This window comes from Pagrus major, chromosome 8 (genome assembly GCF_040436345.1).
Source record: "Pagrus major chromosome 8, Pma_NU_1.0".
Classification (NCBI taxonomy): Eukaryota; Metazoa; Chordata; class Actinopteri; order Spariformes; family Sparidae; genus Pagrus; species Pagrus major.
Window position 1 is genome coordinate 31,532,319 of NC_133222.1, and position 20,262 is coordinate 31,552,580.

The 20,262-nt window shown below is 41.2% G+C and overlaps 1 protein-coding gene across 1 annotated transcript in view; it reads left to right on the forward strand.

The window, feature by feature from the left end:
• cdh13 (cadherin 13, H-cadherin (heart)) overlaps positions 1 to 20,262 on the forward strand; it is a 383,964-nt gene that overhangs the window by 155,993 nt on the left and 207,709 nt on the right. Inside the window, exon 6 of the mRNA XM_073472809.1 lies at positions 14,525 to 14,680. Coding sequence (XP_073328910.1) covers positions 14,525 to 14,680 — 156 coding nt within the window. The remainder of the gene's footprint in view (positions 1 to 14,524; positions 14,681 to 20,262) is intronic.

Sequence of the window (20,262 nt, forward strand, 5' to 3'; positions counted from 1 at the left end):
AAGGATTCAATTACTCCTTCACAATAAACCTATGAAATTAAGTGATCCAATTTCAGATCCTGCGGCAGTATTTTTCCACCTGAGTGGAGCTTTCACTAGGCTCAGTTTTGAGAAACCTGCAAAACAAGCCAATCTTAAAGCCAAGTGAAGCAGTGCGTTTTCTCCTGTTTAAGTCACAGTGATGAGTTCCTTAACTGTCACCTGTATTAAAGCTAAGAGCCCTGTGATATAAACTATTTCATGACTGAAGTGAAGGTGATGTATTTTGCCTTTAAAAACTACAATGTCAAATGCAACTAAAATAACTGTTGCCTGCTGATAGACACTTTTTTAGCTCTATCTCCTTCAGTTATATGTAGATGTTCTGTTGGATGACACCTCTTCAATCTGGCTGTCACCCAAAGCATATTCACTGAAAACAGCAAAGCCTGGACTTGTTTTCATTTAATAATACTTTAAGATCAATTAGAGCCTGTTGTTGGACCTGAACATCTGCTGGAAGATTGGATTATGCAAAGTATGTATTTTATACAAGGTTTCACATAAAAGTTAATTTAGAGCACTTCATAAATTAGCAAATATAACTGGTATTTAAGACTAAAATCCCAGAGCAGCCTCCTGAGGAACCTTTTTATTCTGTGAAAGTCGGCTGCTCAGTTAGGAACATTTAAAGTACAATGAAACAGCTGAGTCATCAAGACAAACTGAGTAAATGTGTGAAGAAGCAAGTATGATCCAAAATCTAATGCTTAGCTGAAATCTACAAATAGAGCAATGTGTTGTTTTTGTCACGAGCTGAACTGATGCCATTTACTCAACACTGGAGTGGCAGCAGATATAGCAGTAAAACCAAACTGAAATACATTTGAAATGTTTTCAAATTTACTGATGAAGATGTTCTCAGTTGGGAACATTTATATTCTGTGATAATTCGGATAGGCCAGATATTAATGAGCATGAGCGATTCATAATGTTGAAGTCAAGTGCTCTGTTGTTTAGAGAGCATGTAAAAACAAGTAACATTTGTAAATCTGTGGTTAGCTATTATTATTATTCTTCTTATTATTATTTATTTATTTTTTAAATTTAAATTTTTTTTTTTTTGCTTAAGGGCACATAGATCATGCAACAGCAAAAACCTGACAGTGGGCATCCAATAAAACTGTGTGCATGTGTGCATTTAATTCAAGCTTTAGATAATGTGTCAGTATGTATATATAATATTATGTAGAATATAAGAGGCATGTCAAGGAGTATTTGCAGTTCTCCCAAAGGGACCACAGTTGCACACATGCAATTGTCCATATACATGTGAAATATGCTAACAATATAATTTGTCAGTGTTGTTTCCTTCATGCTGTCTTATTGCTTGTAAGCAAGTTTCAATCTGGACCACTAATATCATGCCTTTCCATTTCTTTTAGCTGCGATACTACCACCAGAAAGTTAACAGTGGCTGCGTTGACACACATCTACATCGAAAAAATCTCTCAAAAATGCACCTAGAATGAACTCTCATAGGATGACGCACATCTTTTATAGGAAGGCTCTTTACATCTAATTGTTCATCATTATTGATAAATGAGGCCCTGGTCAGAAACTTTAAGTTACATCCTGTGCTTTGACTTTTCATGATGAACACTGGCATAGATTTCCATATTTTATTGTCAGTTCTAGCGTCAAGTTGAACTTTAGCATTGTAAATGACTAAAAAAAGAAGCATACAGTATATTTCCTGCGGCATTGCATCAGGTGATTTGCTTTTATGAGGTCTCAGTTTTCAGGAGTTTTTTAGGAAAGTTCATGTTCCGCCATAGTTGTTTTAGACTAAATCAAATGTTGTATAACCATTAAATTAAAATGCCACTTAATTTATTTTCTCACACTTGAAAAGCTGTTGTGTTTGACTCTTGTGATTCTCTTTATAAAATAAAATAGGTGTGTGAGTGTCCGAGTTTCTGCACATAATGTGGTTCTTGTGTTGCCTGTGTTGCACACATACGAAAATACTTTTGCTTTGAGAGGTTGTATAACATGGTAATTATTATAATAATTACATTATTAATGTTTCTTGTTTTCTTCGAGGTGATATATGATGAAATGTGTCAGTCACACAGCAAAGTTTCATTAATATTTGAGGTTGTGAAATAACAGCACACTTTCATTTATCACAGGAAATGCAGGTGACATTTCAATCAGGAGAGACAGGTGAATGAAGTAAATGATATTTATCACAGCAGATGATGTGATAATTGAGTCTTGACAGAAGGTCTTGGTGCTTTTACTCTGCGGGTAGATTTTGTGATCGAGGGTGGTATATGGTGGTGGTGGCTGATGACTGTGCTGGCGCGCAAAACGGCGACAAGAATGAACTAAAAGCAGAAAGAGAGAGATGTTATGAGAAATAAACGGCCTAGCATTGAAAAGGATAGTCTTCCTGAACTCGCGAGAGTTTCATTTGCTAAAGCGAGGAAAAGCTTATCATTTTTTTATACATGCAAGGTTACCAGTTCTACCTTGTGTTTAACCCTTTTTGTCAATTAATTTGTCATTTTCTTAATCTCCTAATATTTATTTTTGTGTCTGGGACCCTTTTTTGAAATAAAAGTCTGATAATCTGATAAGATCTAGGGCCAGAAGCATAAAACTTTGTAGATTGAGGACTAAAACTGTCAGATTTAGAAACCTGTGTGTGCGCCTGATTCTGTTTTATAAATCTTAGTCATCATGGAAATAGGCGCATGTGCACGAGCTTCATTTCCACTCCCACAATTATCCATGAATGGATGTAGAAATGCCCTCAAACATCTGTTTGTATGTTGATGATTGTGAACAGCTTCAACAGCACCTGAACAGCTGTCATTACACGTGAGCATTACGTACGGCTGTGACTATTTATAGTGCCGCGTGAGCACATGTATCTGTAAGTCATCATCACTGTGATATCTCAGTAATCATTATTAGATGAAGAATGATCAATGATTAATCTATAGAGCTGAAATAGAAATGTGTGACACGGACTTGTACTTCACAATTCCGAATCAAACATCATTAACAGGGAAGTATGGCTCCAATGTAATAAAAGGGATAAAATTAATCGCTCATAAATGATTAAAAATTCAGTTTATAAATACGCCTCTGAGTGTCATTTTACTGAACGCTGTGTAGACAGCAAAATGATAACATTTTACTCTAAAGTTGTTCTAAAGTTTTATCTCTCACCTGATTCTCCATCCACTTCAATTCACCTGCATCTGTCTCTAGAAAAATGTGTGTACAATGTTTGTGTTTCTCACCACACAGTCAACAATTTATGTATTTTCTGTGCATACATATCTTTATATATCTGGTATATTGGGGCGCCCCAGTAGCTCAGTTGGTACAGCGTGCACCCAGAGACTGTGTCCTCACCACAATGGCAACCTTTGGTGCTTTCCTGCATGTCTCCTTCCCCCTGTTCCTGTCAACTCTTCAGCTATCGTCTTAGATAAGGGCAACAAACCCCACTAAATGATGATGAAAAATGATCTCTTACATTAATGCAATAAACAACATGATTAAATTAAGTGGGCAGGCTGAATTAAAAGCTTTTCTGTTCACTCTTTGAGTTTGTTAGATGAAGTTTTAAAATACAGCCTTGGTAGAGAAGAAAAGTAAACCTTACCAATAAAGACAGGCTTCATACTCTCAGTTTAAGTTTTTTAAGTCTGGCAATGGAAAATATAATTGTAACAGTCTATAGCATCACTCTTTTTGACACTCAGTTTTGTTCTTCAGTACTCTGAAGTTTTATGAGCTCTGCTTCATTTGGACTCCTGGTGGACATGGAAAGCTGTGACAATACAGCCTCTATTACTGCAAGAAGTATGTCAGTTCTGTCTGTTTTCAGATATCATTGGGCCATATTATCAGTTCCATAACAGGGCTATTTTCTGCATGACATATTCCCCAAAGCATGTTCCTCTATTGCAAGGATTTATTCATTGTTTTGTCACTGGTGAAGGATTTTACTTGACCCCTCTGGAACCGGCCAAAGATTATGAGCACGTTTTTATTATTTATGAATTGCGTGTCATTACATAATGCATGGAACCCCTCCAATAGCTCTTCAGTTAATTTCCTCTCAGAAACAACTGTATTAGAAGTCTGTGCAGCAGGTAAATCATATCACCTTAGAGCAAATGGTCACACTTTGGACCCTTTGCAAGGCTCCACATTTATCTCCCCTTGTGTTAGGGAGCTCCGATATATCTCTACATGTCGAGCAGCTTTGTTCTAGATAAGACTGGGCACTAAGAGATCAACCACATCTCTCAATGCCCGCCGAGGCTAACATAAAAAGATATCCCATACTGAGCCCTGCACATAATAGATAATTGTACCCTCGAGAGCACTACCAAAGCACAGAGCCCGGGCCTCCAGCTCACACCAGCGTTGTACTCAATATGATCCCTGTGAAGCAACTCGAAGGCCCGTGGACTCGGTGAGTGTGCATGTGTTGAACCTTTAGGGGACATTTTTTAGGGGACACCCATAGTCCACAGGGAACTGAGCAAATTTCTCCCCTGGTGAATGGCAGGGAGATAACAGAGATGAGTCAGCAAATAAGTTTGGTCCGTAGGGGACACAAATTATCTCTACTATGGAGCTGCTGTGGGTTCAGCTGAAGTGTCAAGCTAACAAGTATAGCCATGGCAGCACTTTTACACATTCAAGTGAGGAATTGGTTGCATAGCGTGTACATGACGTGAATTACTTTCTGTCTCTCACTAAACAGTCCTATTTTCCCCAATTCCACTTCTCTCCGCTTCTCAGCCGCAAATTCCATCCATCCTCCTCTCATCCCTTTATCCCTCCATCCTTCTCCCCTACCTCCACAGTCGGCTTTGCATGACAAGACAGGCTAATGTGGGCTATTTTACCCAATAGAAGCTATATGTTGGCAACTTGGCGGAATTGATTTTCCACACCAATAGCTTCCCTCTTCTTACGCAACCTACCACTTCCATAAGGCAGCCATTCATTTTTCATGCTCCCTCCTTCTCTCCTGGAGATAAACAGCAGGGGAGAGGTGAGATTGCGAGGGCCACGATTTGACATGTATGACTGTGCGTGTGCGTGCACATGTGAGGAGGGTGTGTGTGTGTGTGCTGCAGTGGTGGGTTGGCTGTCAGCGGGACTCACAGGGGAAGGGTAAGAACCTTGTTGTTTATGTCACACCTCCTGCTAGCTGTGGAATTGTTTTGATACAGAGGTCTCTCCCCTGCCCTCCCCAAGGGGCCCATAAACAGCTCACAACAACTCACACAGCAGCTGGAGCATGCAATGAAATTGATATGCTTTAATGTTTCTCTAAGTACACGCCGCTTCAGTCAGTACTGATAGGACATTTTTTTGTCGGCTGCTCGAGGAATTCAGGAAGATAAATCAATCATAGCTCAAGTAGCTTAAATGTTTATTCCTGAAACCTTTTTGCTCATTTCTAGGATTAAATGTGAGTCAGGCTCAGGAGACAAAATTATTCGGCCTCTTCAGCACTGTGCCAGTCAGTGGTTCTATATAATCAATCTGACAATGCATGCGTTATGATTGCACATTTTCCTGATAGTCTGTAACACGGATGTATTGAGAGAACTTGATGGCCCCCCCTTCATTCCAGCGAATGTTTCTCACCAAGAAAACCTTTTTTCAGGCTTCATCAAGACTTTTTAGGCCTATGTGCATTTTTTGCTAGCACACTGGTCAAGCTCGATGAGCGCAGGCGCATTAGAAACTTCCTCTGGCTTTCTCTTGGCATCCCTCACAAAATTATGAAAATAATTTAATTTAATAATCATCTCATTATTAAATCATTAATAATTTTACAGCTGTTTATTTAGTGTCCAGTATAGTCATTTTCAAAGAAAATACCCATCCTGCCCACCATTGCTTGTATGAGCATGTGGTTACCTGCAGTATTCATTTTTACGCCGTTTGACCTGGGCGGTTCAGGTGCTGGTTCGCTCTCGCCAGGAAAACTGGTTCCAGAAAAAAGAACCACTTGTGTCAGGGGCTGGGGGCTGGGTTATCATGACTAAGGACCAACTAAAACTGCTCATGACCAGCATTTTTGGAAACCAGAGCTAGTGTAGAGTGTTGTGACTTATCCATAGGAGAATACACAAAAGATTTCCACTGTGGACGCCAAATCGAAGTAACAGTGGTCCGAGAACCAGTCATGTTTGGACACCTGTGTAGGCGTGCAAAGCCAGGAACAACACTTATAAAGAGTTGATGTAGTCTGCCATAGTTGTTGCTGGGAAATTGAAGACATATACAGTGACTGAATGATGTGGCTCTCGTGCCCGTGGAAAAGCAAACCAGTTCTTAAAAGGTTCACAGGTTGAATGAACTCCGAACAGCACTAGCACCAGTCTAGAACCAGTACTTGGTTTGCTTTGGCCAGTAGGGGGTATGGGTTTAGTCATGTACCCTGAGTTGTGCAAGTGTTGCATTATTTAAAAAAAGGGTTTGCAAACTGGCTGGATCAGTCGTCTGTGTGGAAAGTTTAGGACTAGGTTTTTTTCTGTTGTTGTTGTTGTGTCATAGTGTTGGTGTTCTCTGGCACCTGTTTGATTGTCCAATGACAAGCCATCAGCTGGCTCCAATTTTGAGCAATTTTCCTTCATCTCACAGAGGCTTCAATTGCAATTCTCCTAATGTCAAGAAAACGGGGAATTCTATTAAATGTTGTGGCAGGCCAATCACAGGTGATGACCAAAGACCGGTGGTCTGACAGACAGGTGCCAGCCCCTCTTTATGTGATGAATATATTCGTGTTTGTTGACATGCTTTGTTTAGACTGGGTGCAGATGAACAGCACAAGCCGGACTCCGATTGAAAAGTACAGTATATGCTTAAAGATACTGTATAGTTAGAATAAATTAGTTTTTGATGAATGGCAATAACCTTAGCCTTGGTAAAGCATCCTCTAAGCTGTAGCTGTCAAGAGGTTTAGTTGCAGCGCTTCATAGTGATTGAGACAAAGTTTTGTCATTCCAAAACAAGTCATGCTTAAATCTCATGATGTCCAATTTCACTTCAGATTTAGAAGAATAGTAATTATCCATAAGCGCAGTTGATGTGAAGTACATTGGGAAAAGATTTTTCTAAATCGGAGTCCACAACCTGGATAGCCAAATTATTGTGGCCCAGATATATCTCATAACAGACGTTTATCGGCCCACATACCGGCCAGTTCTGGTTTATTCAGTTTGCTCTTGACTGTCATGTGGCCATGGTAATGCCTGCTTGTGGCTCAGATCTGGCCAACAGGAGTGGCCCGCCCAAGTACCACATTCCACACCGTATGTGGGCCAGATGAATATTGTCTGGTATAATGTTGCTGTCTGGGAACAAGCCAACAATGGTGGCCAGCATGTGGGGTATCTGGGGGTGAGCCCCCACAAAAATGTGAGTAATAGACACATTCTGGTGACATTCAAGAGATGCAGATAGAGTTTGGGAACTTGATCTGAATTGACCATAGGTATAAATATTTGTTTGTCACTGTGTATTTATAGTTTGGGGTCAAACTGCTGAACTGACCTTACACAAAGCTGATTTCATGTCCTTATATATATATATGCATTCTCACTGGTTCCTATTACCAGCCAGTACCTCATATTCACAAATTCACAAAGGTAAATAGGCAGATGCACACACACACACACACATGCACACACACACACACACACACACACACACACACACACACACACACACACCCTCTTTAAATAACAAATTAACATATCAGATGTATCAACATGAAATATAAAACACTTTAATCTGTAAAGCAATCTTAACTTTTCATGCTGCGCTGGAGCCGTCGGTTATTCAACTTGTGTTTATCCTTCTTTATGTCAGGGTCCAGCTCACAAATCAACTCAACGTGTCTGACTTGACATGACAGCACCAATAAAGTACTGTTGGTGAGAGGAATGAGGGCCTGGTTTGGCTGCAGCCTCAGCTAATATAGTAAGGAGAATAGACGTGTCTGACACCTTTGCTCTGTTGTTTCAGTGCAAAGCGCATCCTGATTTGCTCTGCCTGTCAGTCCGTCTCCTTCCTCTGTCTGTCTGCCCTCTATGTGGTGTCACTCAACTTTTAGATGTTTCTTTTCCTACTTTATTTCTCTGCGTCTTTCTTTTTATTTCTCTCCTCACACTATCTATCTTTTGGCTCTTTTTGTTGCTCCTCTGAAGTTTTGTGTGAGAGGGGAGCGTGCTGTGTTGTGCGAGACATTACAATATTAGAAAGCGGCCTGAGGGCCTCGTCATTTAGTCTAGTTGATTCCCTTAATAGTCTTGGGAAGACCAGAAAGTTCCTGCCTTTTTCTTTCCGCTCTGTCTTTCAGCGTGTTAATTATACTGGTTTGTGGCGGATGCTCGCTGGCGGTGAGTTAAAACCGTCGGATGCAAATTCCAATTCATGCCTGGACCCCCAGACACATCGAGCAGATGTGAAATCCATTTTGATGAGAGAAGTTTAAAAACATAAAAGAAATGAGGAGACGCATTTAAAAACATTTTTTGGGGGTGTGAACTGCCCAAGAGATTGCTCATCCTATTGCCTGAGCAAGCTAACACAGACACGCACTGCCCTTTTTTTTAGCTAAAAAGTCATACTCTCATAACCTTAAAGTACTACAATATTCGGTTATTCTTCGTGTGGATTGGTGAATAAAAATACCATTATGAGGGCAATATTGAAACTTCTTTTCAAAGGAAGAATAATGGTGCCTGTTGATCTTCTCCTGCCCCTTAATGAAATCATTTTCAGCAGGGGTCCTTCTTGATTGTTGCCCCTCTCAGGCTTGTTGTGATTGAGTCAGGACACAGTGGCTGATGGCTAATGATTAGCGGAGGCCTGGCTAACCAATCAAAGCCAGTTAATTAGCGCCATTGCTTTCCTATCCTCCTGTGTGGAGGACTACCCGTCCATGTCTTCACCAGGCCTTTCAACCTCGCCTCTTCCCCATCATTAGCAGGCTGAAGTGGCAGCCCAATCAGGCAGAGCACTGGTCCGAGCCTGGCACGCTAGTACACACACACACACACAGACACAGACACAGACACACACACACACACACACACACACACACACACACACACACACACACACACACACACACACACACACACACAGAGTTGCAAACATTCTTGTACACTCAGGGTCTCACGCGCGATAATGCACTCACATTCACAGGCACAATCAGTCTATCACTTCAGTGCCCCTCTCTCTCTCTCTCTCTCTCTCTCTCTCTCCACATACACACTAGGCCTGGCCTGGTCCCAGGAGTCCTTTCATGGCCAGTGATTGTCATTCGCAGCTGGCTGTTTGACCTTGATAGGGATAACAGAAGGACCACTGAGGGATGCTACTGCATTCTCTCTCTCTCTCTCTCTCTCTCGCTCTCTCTCTCTCTCTCTCTCTCTCACACACACACACACACACTGACACACGCACGCACTAACTCCCTCATCTCCCTCAAAAAACACAAGGACATGGAATGCGTGCGTGTTGGTCTGGAGTGTGTTGTGTGTATACACAATTTGCATGATAATGATTCAGTGTGACGATGTTTTCTTTGGACAAACTTGTACTTTCTTTGGCAAACACTGCTTCACACAGCAGATTTTCCGCTTTATTTTTGACACACATATGCATGCACACTCACACACACACACACACACACACACATCTGAATTTCCTTGTATTTCTGAGAAGATGTGTGTACATATTTGTTCACACCTGTGTTGCTTTACCACAAGTGTGTATGCCCCCTACTCGCACCTGAGAGGCACACAGACAGCAGGAGGTGTATGTATCCACAAGTCAGCACACACAAACACATGCACACACTCCAGTGCCGACCCATTGTTTGCCAGCTCATTTTCTCAGCGAGCCATGCCACACCTCCTGTCATCTTCCCGCAGTATCATGAGCCCTGCAGTCTTTCATGTCTGCTCGGCTGATAATAAGAGCTGATAGAAAGAGGTGAGATTCTCCCATCAGTCCTCCCACACAAGCAGAGGAAGACAGACTCAGTGGAGACAAAACCACTGGGTGCATGTTTTTTATGCAAGCGCGCATGGAAGTGTGTATGTACACGCAGTGAAGATTATCAACCCCTTTCCTCCCACAGAGACATCTCCTAATCACACTAAACTTCTCCTGACACTCCAGTTACTCCTTGGCTGAAGTTATGGTGTCTTTATCAGCGATCTCTCCCTCTCTCGCACTCTCTACTTCCTCCTTTCTCACTTTTCTTTCTCTCCGATCCCACGTTCTTCCTGTATATCCGCCCCCCCCACTTCTTTCCAAGTTTGACGCAGGGCCATCTGTGAATCCAACTAATATAGCACCTAGTGCTTTTTTTGGTTTTCTTGATCCGACCCAGTTTGGCACTCTCAGCAGGTGCTGGCAGCTGCTGTGATTACTGCTCAGAAATATCTCTGTCCTGAGTGACAGCTATTGCACCTGTGTGTGTGCGTGTGTGTGCGCGCGCATAGGTAGGCTTTGTACATCCATGCCCTCAGGGGGATAAAAAGATGAGGAAAACACACGGTGATGGACTTGCTGTGCTGCGTCATTAGGACTTTCTTATACCAGCCAAGTCACTAGGACATAATGTTAGCAGTTAACGTTTCTGCAAACCACAGATACATCCAAGTTTGACTTGTCATAGGCTACATACCATATTGACATTAATTCTGGTGACAGAAACGAGTGTTGTGAAGGAGACCTTGGTGCATTTCCACGCGTGTTCGTGGCGACCAAAACCAGATATTTTTCACAGGAAGTCAGGCAATCTCCAGCTGTGTTTGTGATGACCAAAGCCAGGTTTTTTTTAAGGAGACCTCTGGACTTTTCCAGCCATATTTGTGAAAACCAAAACCATATATTTTTCATGGAAAGTCTGGCCATCTCCAGCCGTGTTGAGAAATAGAAAATTGAACCTAAACAAATGTAAAGTTGCAACATCAAGAAATGTGCAGCTTGAACTTATCTATGTTTTACAGAAACGTACTTGGCTAACATTTATTCTGGTGACTGGATTGCTAATACAACTTGTAATAAGAAAAAGTAACCTTGATATCTTGATAAAGACAAAAACTCCAAGAACAAAGCTACAGTAAGACAGTCCCTCCAGAAAAACGCGATTATGCGATCGCATAATCAGCCAAAGTCCGCACATTTATGCGGGGGCCACATTTTTTCAAAGACGCCGCACTTTGGCCGCATAAATCGCTGATTTCCGCGAAAAATGCGCGAAATATGCAGGGCTTGCATGATTTCATAATCCCCGCATTTTCATTGCAAAAAAGTCACATATATCTTCGCAGAAAGTTGAAAAAATGTTGCGTTTACTTCACACAAGAGCAGCCATTTTCCTCCTGTTGCCTTGGGAACGTTATGAAGTGACGTCATCATCGTCGACGTTTTGTAAGTTTGAGCCATGTGTTTATTAAGGTCTGAAATAAACCAAGATGAGAACTTAATTATTCCCAGCACTTTCTGTGATGTAGTATGCTTGTTTATCATAGGAAGTCATTATAAATGACTCTTTACATTAAGGTAGTAGCCTAGTGAGCCTAGTAACAGAGTGTTGGGGGAATCACTTTTTTTTTCTTTTTCATCAAACCGCAGTTTTTGCAAGTTCCCGCAATTTCATCGCATAAAATTGCATAAATATCCCGCATATTCCATCGCATTTTTAAAGAAACGTGCCGCATAATCAAGGATTTTTGCCCGCAACAATCACAAAAAAACAAAAAAAGTAAAAGGGGAAGACCAAAGACAAGACAAGAGCAGCAGAGGACAGAAGAGAGGAAATGTATTCAGTGTAAGGGTATTATCTATAAATATTCACTGCCTTATGTTTTTCTTCCACTTTTGACATTTCTTCCTCTCATCATTTGGAACAACAACCAAAAAAAAAATAGCAGAGGGAGTCAGCGCAGACGGATACAGCTCGGAGAAGTGCAAAATGAATGAGATATGCATGCTTAGTGGAAGAGCAAGAGTGGACAAAGTAACAAGCGGGGCCCGGGAGGAGAGAGGGAACAGAGGGAAAAGATGAAGTAGGACATGGAGATAAATAGCAAGAGCTTTGGAGAGGCTGTAAGGGCTTGAGCTTCGTCTGGTCTAGTCTTGTAGCGCTGCAGTCTCATCTCCCATGCTCTTTTAAGCGGGGAGTAGAAAGGCCTTCAATTTAGCTGCCAAGCCATGGAAGCCTGCTCTCATTAAAGGTGACCTCATGGCACCCCTCTGATCATGAGACACAGTGCGGGGGGACCATTTAGATCCTTGACAAACAAAAGCTGCAGAAGGATGTCCCAGATGTTACAACTCTGTCTGTTTATGTGGATTCAGCAGCTGAAGGCATTTAGACAGTCTGTAAGTATTTAGACAGTGACACATTGTTGTGGTGTTGGCTCTGTTCTCACATTGGACATGATGGAAGCATGATTATGAAGGTGATTGCTGACACTAAGCTTTAATTTGAGGGTGTGCGAGAGACCACTAGAAAACATTTTAGTGCTTCATCCCAATGTCTGGCACTGAACATGGACTGAATGGAAGATCTGTATTATCAAAATACTTTTATGTCAGTCAAAATCCTTGTTTCTTTTTCAAAATGAATTGTTAGACACTTTTGGAAAATATGCATATTACCTTTTAGATGAGTTACATGAGAAAATTGATTGCACTTTTTTGTTTGTACAGTAACTAGCCTTTGTAGCATAAGACTGCAGTCGCTTAGCTTAGAGTAATGAGTGGAAAATGGATCTGTGGAGTGGAAACAAACATAACATACCGCTAATTTGTGAGATTTGGAAGAGATGTTGGTCAGGTTTTTTTTTGCCTTGTGACAAAGCCAAACTAGTTGTAGTTTTTCCATTTTTTTTCCCCCAGTCCTACTGCAAAGCTAACCAGCTTCTGTCTCCAGCTACATATTTACAGTGCAAACATTAAAGTGGTGTCCATCTTCTCATATTGTGTCCACTTCGCATGGGACTAGCATCACCAGGGGACCTCATGTGACGTAGAAATTACCACCCCATGCTTGTGTTTCATGTGGTGCAATTGTACGGGAACTTTCAGGAGTGAAGCATTTGTTTTTGCCCTTGTCATCCTGAGTCTGCCACTGTCCCTGGTCGTACTGGTTCCATGCGACTAGGGCTTAATTCTTGGAACTACGTTGCAAAATACTAACTAATAAAACTACCTTATATTTGGGCATATTTGCACTGGTATTACAATTAATGTAAAAAATGATCAGCTGTTAACCGCTATAAGAGACAAAAATGCTACACTGATGTTTCCATCCCATTATGATGACAATCATGAGTGAGTAGGCTAGGCTATTTTGCAAGACCTTCATCTAAGTAGAAGATGGTCCATGAGGGCTTTTTTTAATCGGTTAGGTTGTCCTTCTGAACCACTTTCACTCAGTCATCCGTCACTTCAGGTTGACTTGTCAAGAAACCCTTTTCCACTGGGTCACTGGGTTAGTGTTATTATTTCCACCTGTGCTTTTCTAGCTATGATGGGTCAAAATGTCTGCTGTAGGCATTCTGTTATAAAGTCCAAAACTTTATAAGGTTTGTCTACACACCAACTTTTGGCTACTTTGGTTTATTATTTTATCATGCTTCGCACTCTCACATCTGACCTGAAATCAGATTCTGCAAAAATCTACAAGGTCTGTGGCTCGTGTTGTTGTCTGTTTTCTTGTTGTGCAATGTTAATCTGACATGCTGTGTTTTCTGTGTGTCTCTTTTACAAACCTGGACGTTCCTGTTGCCTGGTACCTTTGGATGCTGCTGGCAACGGCAGTCTCATGTGAGTATATCTATCCAAAAAGTCCCAGGGTCAGAGCACTCCTGTCTGAAAGAATACGATTGTTTGCCAGCTAACTTGGCAGCAGCACAATATTGCATGAGGCCATTTTCACAGTGTTTGGTTCTAAATCTTCCTCAGATCAAGTCATCATGAGGAAAATGATAATCTACAGAACATTTTAACTTAATTATTAAGGAGCAGATTTTTTTATTTATTTAACTGTTCCACTTTCCTTAAAAGATAAATCCTACCATGCAATAACAAGTGGTTGCAGCAGGAGTTCCACTGCTCAGGGAGATGATGCTCACTTTCTTATGTTACACGAGTTGAATTTGCCAACGGATGAAATCAAATCAAAGTCTTGTCTGATATACATTTTTAATTGCTAGCTATCAGGGATTTGCATCACCATTCAAGGCGCAGTAAGCTCCTTCTGCTCAAATATATGTCAACAAATTCTAATAAAAAGTGTTTTTTAGTACGCTGCTGCACTTCGGAGAAAGAAAAAAACAAAAAACAGAAGCATTAATTCAGTAAATCTTTGCTTCAGGAAATAGGCTGAGTCTGAATTAAATGAGGGAAAGCTTACAATTGTTCGAGTTTTTGATGTGTGTGTGTGTGTGTGTGTCTGCAGCTGATTTCCAGAGATGAGAAGTCGGGGAACCATATCTTCCGACTGACAGGCCCAGGTGCTGACCAGGATCCCAAAGGTCTCTTCACCATTGACATAGACACAGGAGATGTGTCAGTCAGCCGCTCACTGGACCGGGAGGCCATTGACTCTTACCAGGTCAGTGTGTGTGTGTGTGTGTGTGTGTGTGCACCTTTGTTAGATCTGGTGCTTATTGTGTCTCTGTGTGTGTTCTTTTCTCTCCTTTCAGGCCACCTGGGCACTCTTTGAGTCCCTCTCTGATTCTGTGACAGATTTATTGTTTCCTTGTCAGTGTTGGTGTACTGTAGTACAGTTTCTGTTTTGTTTATTTCCTTTTCAACATGTCCAAGTCATTCACGACAATCTAAAGTTCAAACATAATTTACTTTGATGGATCTCTTTCAAATTTAGCATATGTTCAGCATACTGGCATATGGACAAAAAACAAACAGTTAGGGCTTGGTTTGTAAAAGGGCACTTTGATTTCAGAACTCGACGTACACATATTGGCTGTGTTATTTGGGAGAGGATTGGCTTCGTCTTTGTCGAGGCTAAATTGATGCTATCGGCTAGAAGTTGGTGGTTTCCTCTGTGATAAAAGAACATTACAGCCTGTTTGAGGTGCTTTCTGAGTTGGTTGCCCTGTGGGTCGTCTGTCTGACGAAACCATTTCCCCTGGAACAAAAAGGGAGAGGGTGAGGCAGAGAAATTTACTTTTTAAGTAAGTCAATTGATCTTATCCTTTTTTTTGTAACCAGACGTGAGCGTGGGTGTTCAGCTGGATGCAAGCTGTTGATAAGCTGACTGGCTTTTGTAAAAACTCAAAAATAATTTACTCTGTAAATACCAACAGATGTGAGATGATTGCTGGCAGGAGAGGAACAGAGAGGATGGGCAAGAGGAGCAAACACACATATACTCACCAAATTTCTTTACTGTTCCATCCTCTGGTGTCATTGTGAACTATTACATGCATGGTGAAACCGGGACATTGGCATTCAGTGGTTACGGTTGGATTCAGGTTGTTTACAAGCACCTTTCACACCCAGTCACAGAGCTGCATCCCATGAATAATGTGGTTAACAGATAGAATGGTCTGCTAGATCAACATATAAAAAGACACCAGCTGCTGTGTGTTATTCTTCATATCGAAAGACATGTGATAGAAACAGTGCTTCTTACTGCCATGCTCTGGAGACACCAGTGTTGGGAGTAACTTGTTGTAGCTCAGCTGTAGCTCAGGAGGCAGAGCGGGTTGTCTAGTAATTGGAAGATTGCTGGTTCCGATCCCCGGCTCCCCCAGCTGCATGTCGTAGTGTCCTTGAGCAAGATACTGAACCCCAAATTGCTCCTGATGAGCAACTGGCACCTTGCATGGCAGCCTCTGCCATCAGTGTATGAAAGTGTGTGTGAATGGGTGAATGTGACAAGCACTTTGAGCGGTCAGTAGACTGGAAAAAGTGCTATAATCTTAGGAATCAGCAATTCAAGTAATTTGTTAGTTAGTTTTTCATAAAAGTAATCCATTACTGTAAAAAGATGCTGTCTTTTCCTTTCATTTTGTTGCCACAAAAATAAAGGAAAATCCCTGAAGCATCTTATTTCATGGTACTTTTATCGTTTCTATGTAAGCACTCATAGTTTACGGGTTCATTTGTTGCATTTTTAAACATCATATCCCAGGCTATAAGAGCCTGTGTGTATTGTTTTCATTTAAACAGCTGTGCCTTATACTGTATGCCTCTGCCCAGTTCACTGTCAGCTTATTAGCCAAACATAGAGCTGTAAATGTTAGATTGCATCTGTCATTCCTATTATTAGGCTGCGGAGTTACCGATTGTGAGTCGTCAAGAAGGCTACAAAATGACGGTAGTGTCAATACATTCAAAGATACTTGTACAGTTGGCTACACGCCATCTGGACAATATAACCGGCATGTGCAACAAGTCACAAAGGTGTTTTTGGTAACTCTATAGTACTCTCACATGTTACTTTTCTCAGTAGATACTAGTTACTAGTTACTTTTTAATGGCAGAAATCTTGTAATGTAATGAGTTACTTTTAAAAGTAACATTACCCAACATGGTTGACACCATAATGTGTCCATAACACTGTGAGGATTACGCAAGCAAATGTAATAGGAGTAACATATTTACATGCCACATCAATCCTTACAGTATCATAATGAGCCAGGTGTGAGCCATGAGTATGAGATTAAATGGGTCATTCTGAGTTTTGACATCTCCATTTATTAAACCAAACCAGGCCAGACAAACTTTTTCCCCAATTTCTCCACATGCCGAAGCGGTGAGAATGTGTTTGTAATAAGAGTAATACTCTGCATATAAAGGTTTTGGGGGGTTTGACTTTTTTTCTTTTCTTTTCAAATCAATACACAAGCTCAAAAGTGTAAGGAATGGGTTTGCCTTTAAAATGCCTTTAGACTTATGGCGATTTCAATTTATCTCTGAATATTTCATGTTTCATCCCCACACAAGCCGTTAGCTACAGTGGGATGAGGAGACATCCTTAATGAAAGTGACTGGGACAGGCATGCGAGGAGCACTGAGCGCTGTAAAGTGGTGCAGTCTTCATTCTGCAGTGTTTATCTGCCCAACACTGAAGGCTGTAATTGTTAACTGCAACTAGCTTACCACCTCCAGTAATAGCCAAGCATTATTTTCAAGCTAAGGAGCACATCACTAAGCGTTTTTATACTGGACAGCAATCCGCCAATTTGGCTGTCGTTTTTGCGGCTAGGTCCGCGAATTTAGACAGACCGTGGTATACTGGGGGTCTGTTTTGGTCTGCCAATATGACGCCTAGGAGGGTACACTTTTTGCCACCTCCATTGCTATGTAAATCCAAGTCGTCGCCCAGGTGTCAATGACTGTTGTGCGACCCACAGCCGTGAGTTTTAAAAGCAGGAAACAGCTGATCACAGCAGTCAGTTCATCACTTCATCCGCGGACGTCAAGATGAGCAACTGGAAAGCCGCTGAGATCCGGGAGATGCTAACCATCACAGCCGAGAGAATCGTCAATAAACAGATCACTCGTCACTGTTCACGCCCAACTTCGTGCTTCACATCACGTCACATGTTTACGCCTACCCCAGTGGCGGCTTTTTTGAAAAGTAGGAATATTACACCACCGTTTCACATAGACAAGACGGCAGATTGCAGCCTTTACCTGGCCGCAAATGTGGCGCATTTTCTAATTAAAAGGGGCGACTAACTAACTGAGGTTACATAAAAAGCCTAAATCTTGACAAATTTTCACTACAGCAGCCACAGAAAGCATCATCCAAGATAGCATTTCTTTTGCTGAGCAGATTGGTTAGTCCTCACAAGTCGTTTCATGTCAGAAAAATCTGTGTATATATATGTGGAGCTAGTCAGCTGCCTGATTGGTACTGCACATGTAGATGAGGAGAAAACAGGAAACTCGCCTCCTGGGAATGGGAAAGACGCCAAACGTCCATTTCAGAGCGTTTACCCGCATTTTACAACCTGCAAATAATGTGCAATCTAATTACGGAGTAAAGTAGGTAATAGTTTTTTTATAATATCCTCTGAGTTTGGTGGGTGTAGTGAGCTCAGAAATATAAAGTTTTAGGTCCTTGTTGGCTATAACAAAAGTTGGTATGTGAAACTCTGGGGAAGCAGACGAAGGGAGAAATGGAAAAAGAGGAAAGAGAAGAAGAGTGAAGAGCAGAGAATGAGGGTCTGGGGAGCCTCTCCATTAAGATTTCACTGTGTTCAGCATGGACAAGTTCAGCTCAGCAGAGAAATATTTAATGACACAACGAATGAGCTGAATCAAATGCAAGGAGTGAGATTAAGACAAAAAAGAAGAAGAAAAAAGGTGCACAAGTAGAGAAAAATATCTGGAGAGCATGAAACAAAAACCTGCAGACCTAACAGACTTGTAGATTAACTCAATATCAGAGAATTATTTGTTAAGATAAGGATGATTTATTAGGACAGCCAATTACAGATTTTTTTATTGCCGAGTACATTACCTGCCAGAAGTAGCTGATTTAACTTTGAATCCCTTATCTTCTTTTACTTAGCTGTTTCCACAGTGTGAAGGCTCCTGAAATGCTGTTAACCGCGACTGTTTGGCTTCATTGCAGCCTGAGATGATGCTTCTTTTTCTTACATGAATGATAGTGTTGGAGCCTGTTTTTTATTTAAAGTCCAGTACTTGTATTTCACTCTTGTTTCCGTACAATACTGCTGTACAATCACGTTGAATAACACTCACTGGGTCTGCTCTGGTTTGAACAGACACAGACTTTATTGAAAGTCAGTCAGAAAGGTCGCCGGCTATGACTATGAGTAAAGAGATGAAATATGATCATCTCATCTCAGCATCTATCAACACCATGCAGAGAAACTTAAAATGACATTTAGCGATATTAGATATGTGAATGAATCTCTTGGATTGCTCTACAAGATTCCCCTTCTTTGGGTTAAACTTCTGACTCCAGTCGTTCAGCAAGCATGACTCTCTCGCTCTGCACAGTGGACAAACCTGCAGTATGACTAATGGAGCAGAACCCGCAGGGCCGGGTAGCTGATTCTGACCAAAAAGACTGTATGGGTCGTTTGTGATAGCAGTTTTGCTTGTGTTTACATGATTGTGTCATTGAACAGTGAGTGGTTTATTTTTGTTTATATTAGACTGAAAAACATTAAGAGCTTGTAAAATGTTGCAAACTCACCACTTGCACACACTCACTGGTGGAGGGGGGGACCACACCAACCTGGTTACTTTAAAGGAGACATTTTATGCCCATTTTCCAGGTTCATAATTTTATTTTGGGTTACTACTAGAATAGGTTTACATGCTTTAATGCTAAAAAAAAAATAAATCCGTTTTTTCATACTGTCCAGTGCAGCAGCACTGTATTCCCCCTCTGTCTGAATGGGGGGATTTAGCTCCTGTCTCTTTAAGGCTCCCCTCCCGAATACCCACTCTGCTCTGATTGGTCAGCTCACACACGCCTGAGTAAGTAACTGTGCTAAATTTATTCCTTCATGCCAAACTAGCAGGTTTGCATTAATATTCAAATGTTTGACATGGTGACGTAGTGTGATGTCACAAAGTCACATAATTAAAGGCGGGACTATTGATGAGGCATTTCATGAGCAGTGTTTTCTGTGGGAAAGAAGCTTCCATTGGCACAGACTTTGGGCCTTTTAACTTTTAAGACCCTTATACACAAGAACCTATATGACACACTGAAGGGGAAAAAAAGCACAATAGGTCTCCTTTAAAGAACCAGTCTGACCATCACTAATAACATAATATTACCTTAAATAAGACATGGATGTGGATTTCAATTTCAACCAGACCAAATGATGTGTCTGCCTGTTAACCCTACTGAAATTAGTCCACTTTCTAAAATCCTCCTCCTGAGTGATTTTGCCTTCACTGTCTGACCATAAAAGCTCACAGATTTAATTGAAGGCTTCAGTCAATGGCTAAATAATTCCATCATTGTGGAAAAACTGAACCGGTCTAATATGCCATTGTTTCAATATCCTGGAGTGAATTAGCTTCTAACACCAATTATGCCATCACTAATGGTCATCATTTTTCCAGCCTGATAGCTGTAATCCCTGAAGGCAAGATGGTATGCCGCTTTATGCACATACTGCATGTGCGCATGTTGACTAGCACACACAAGTTTTACGCACATTAGCTCACTGC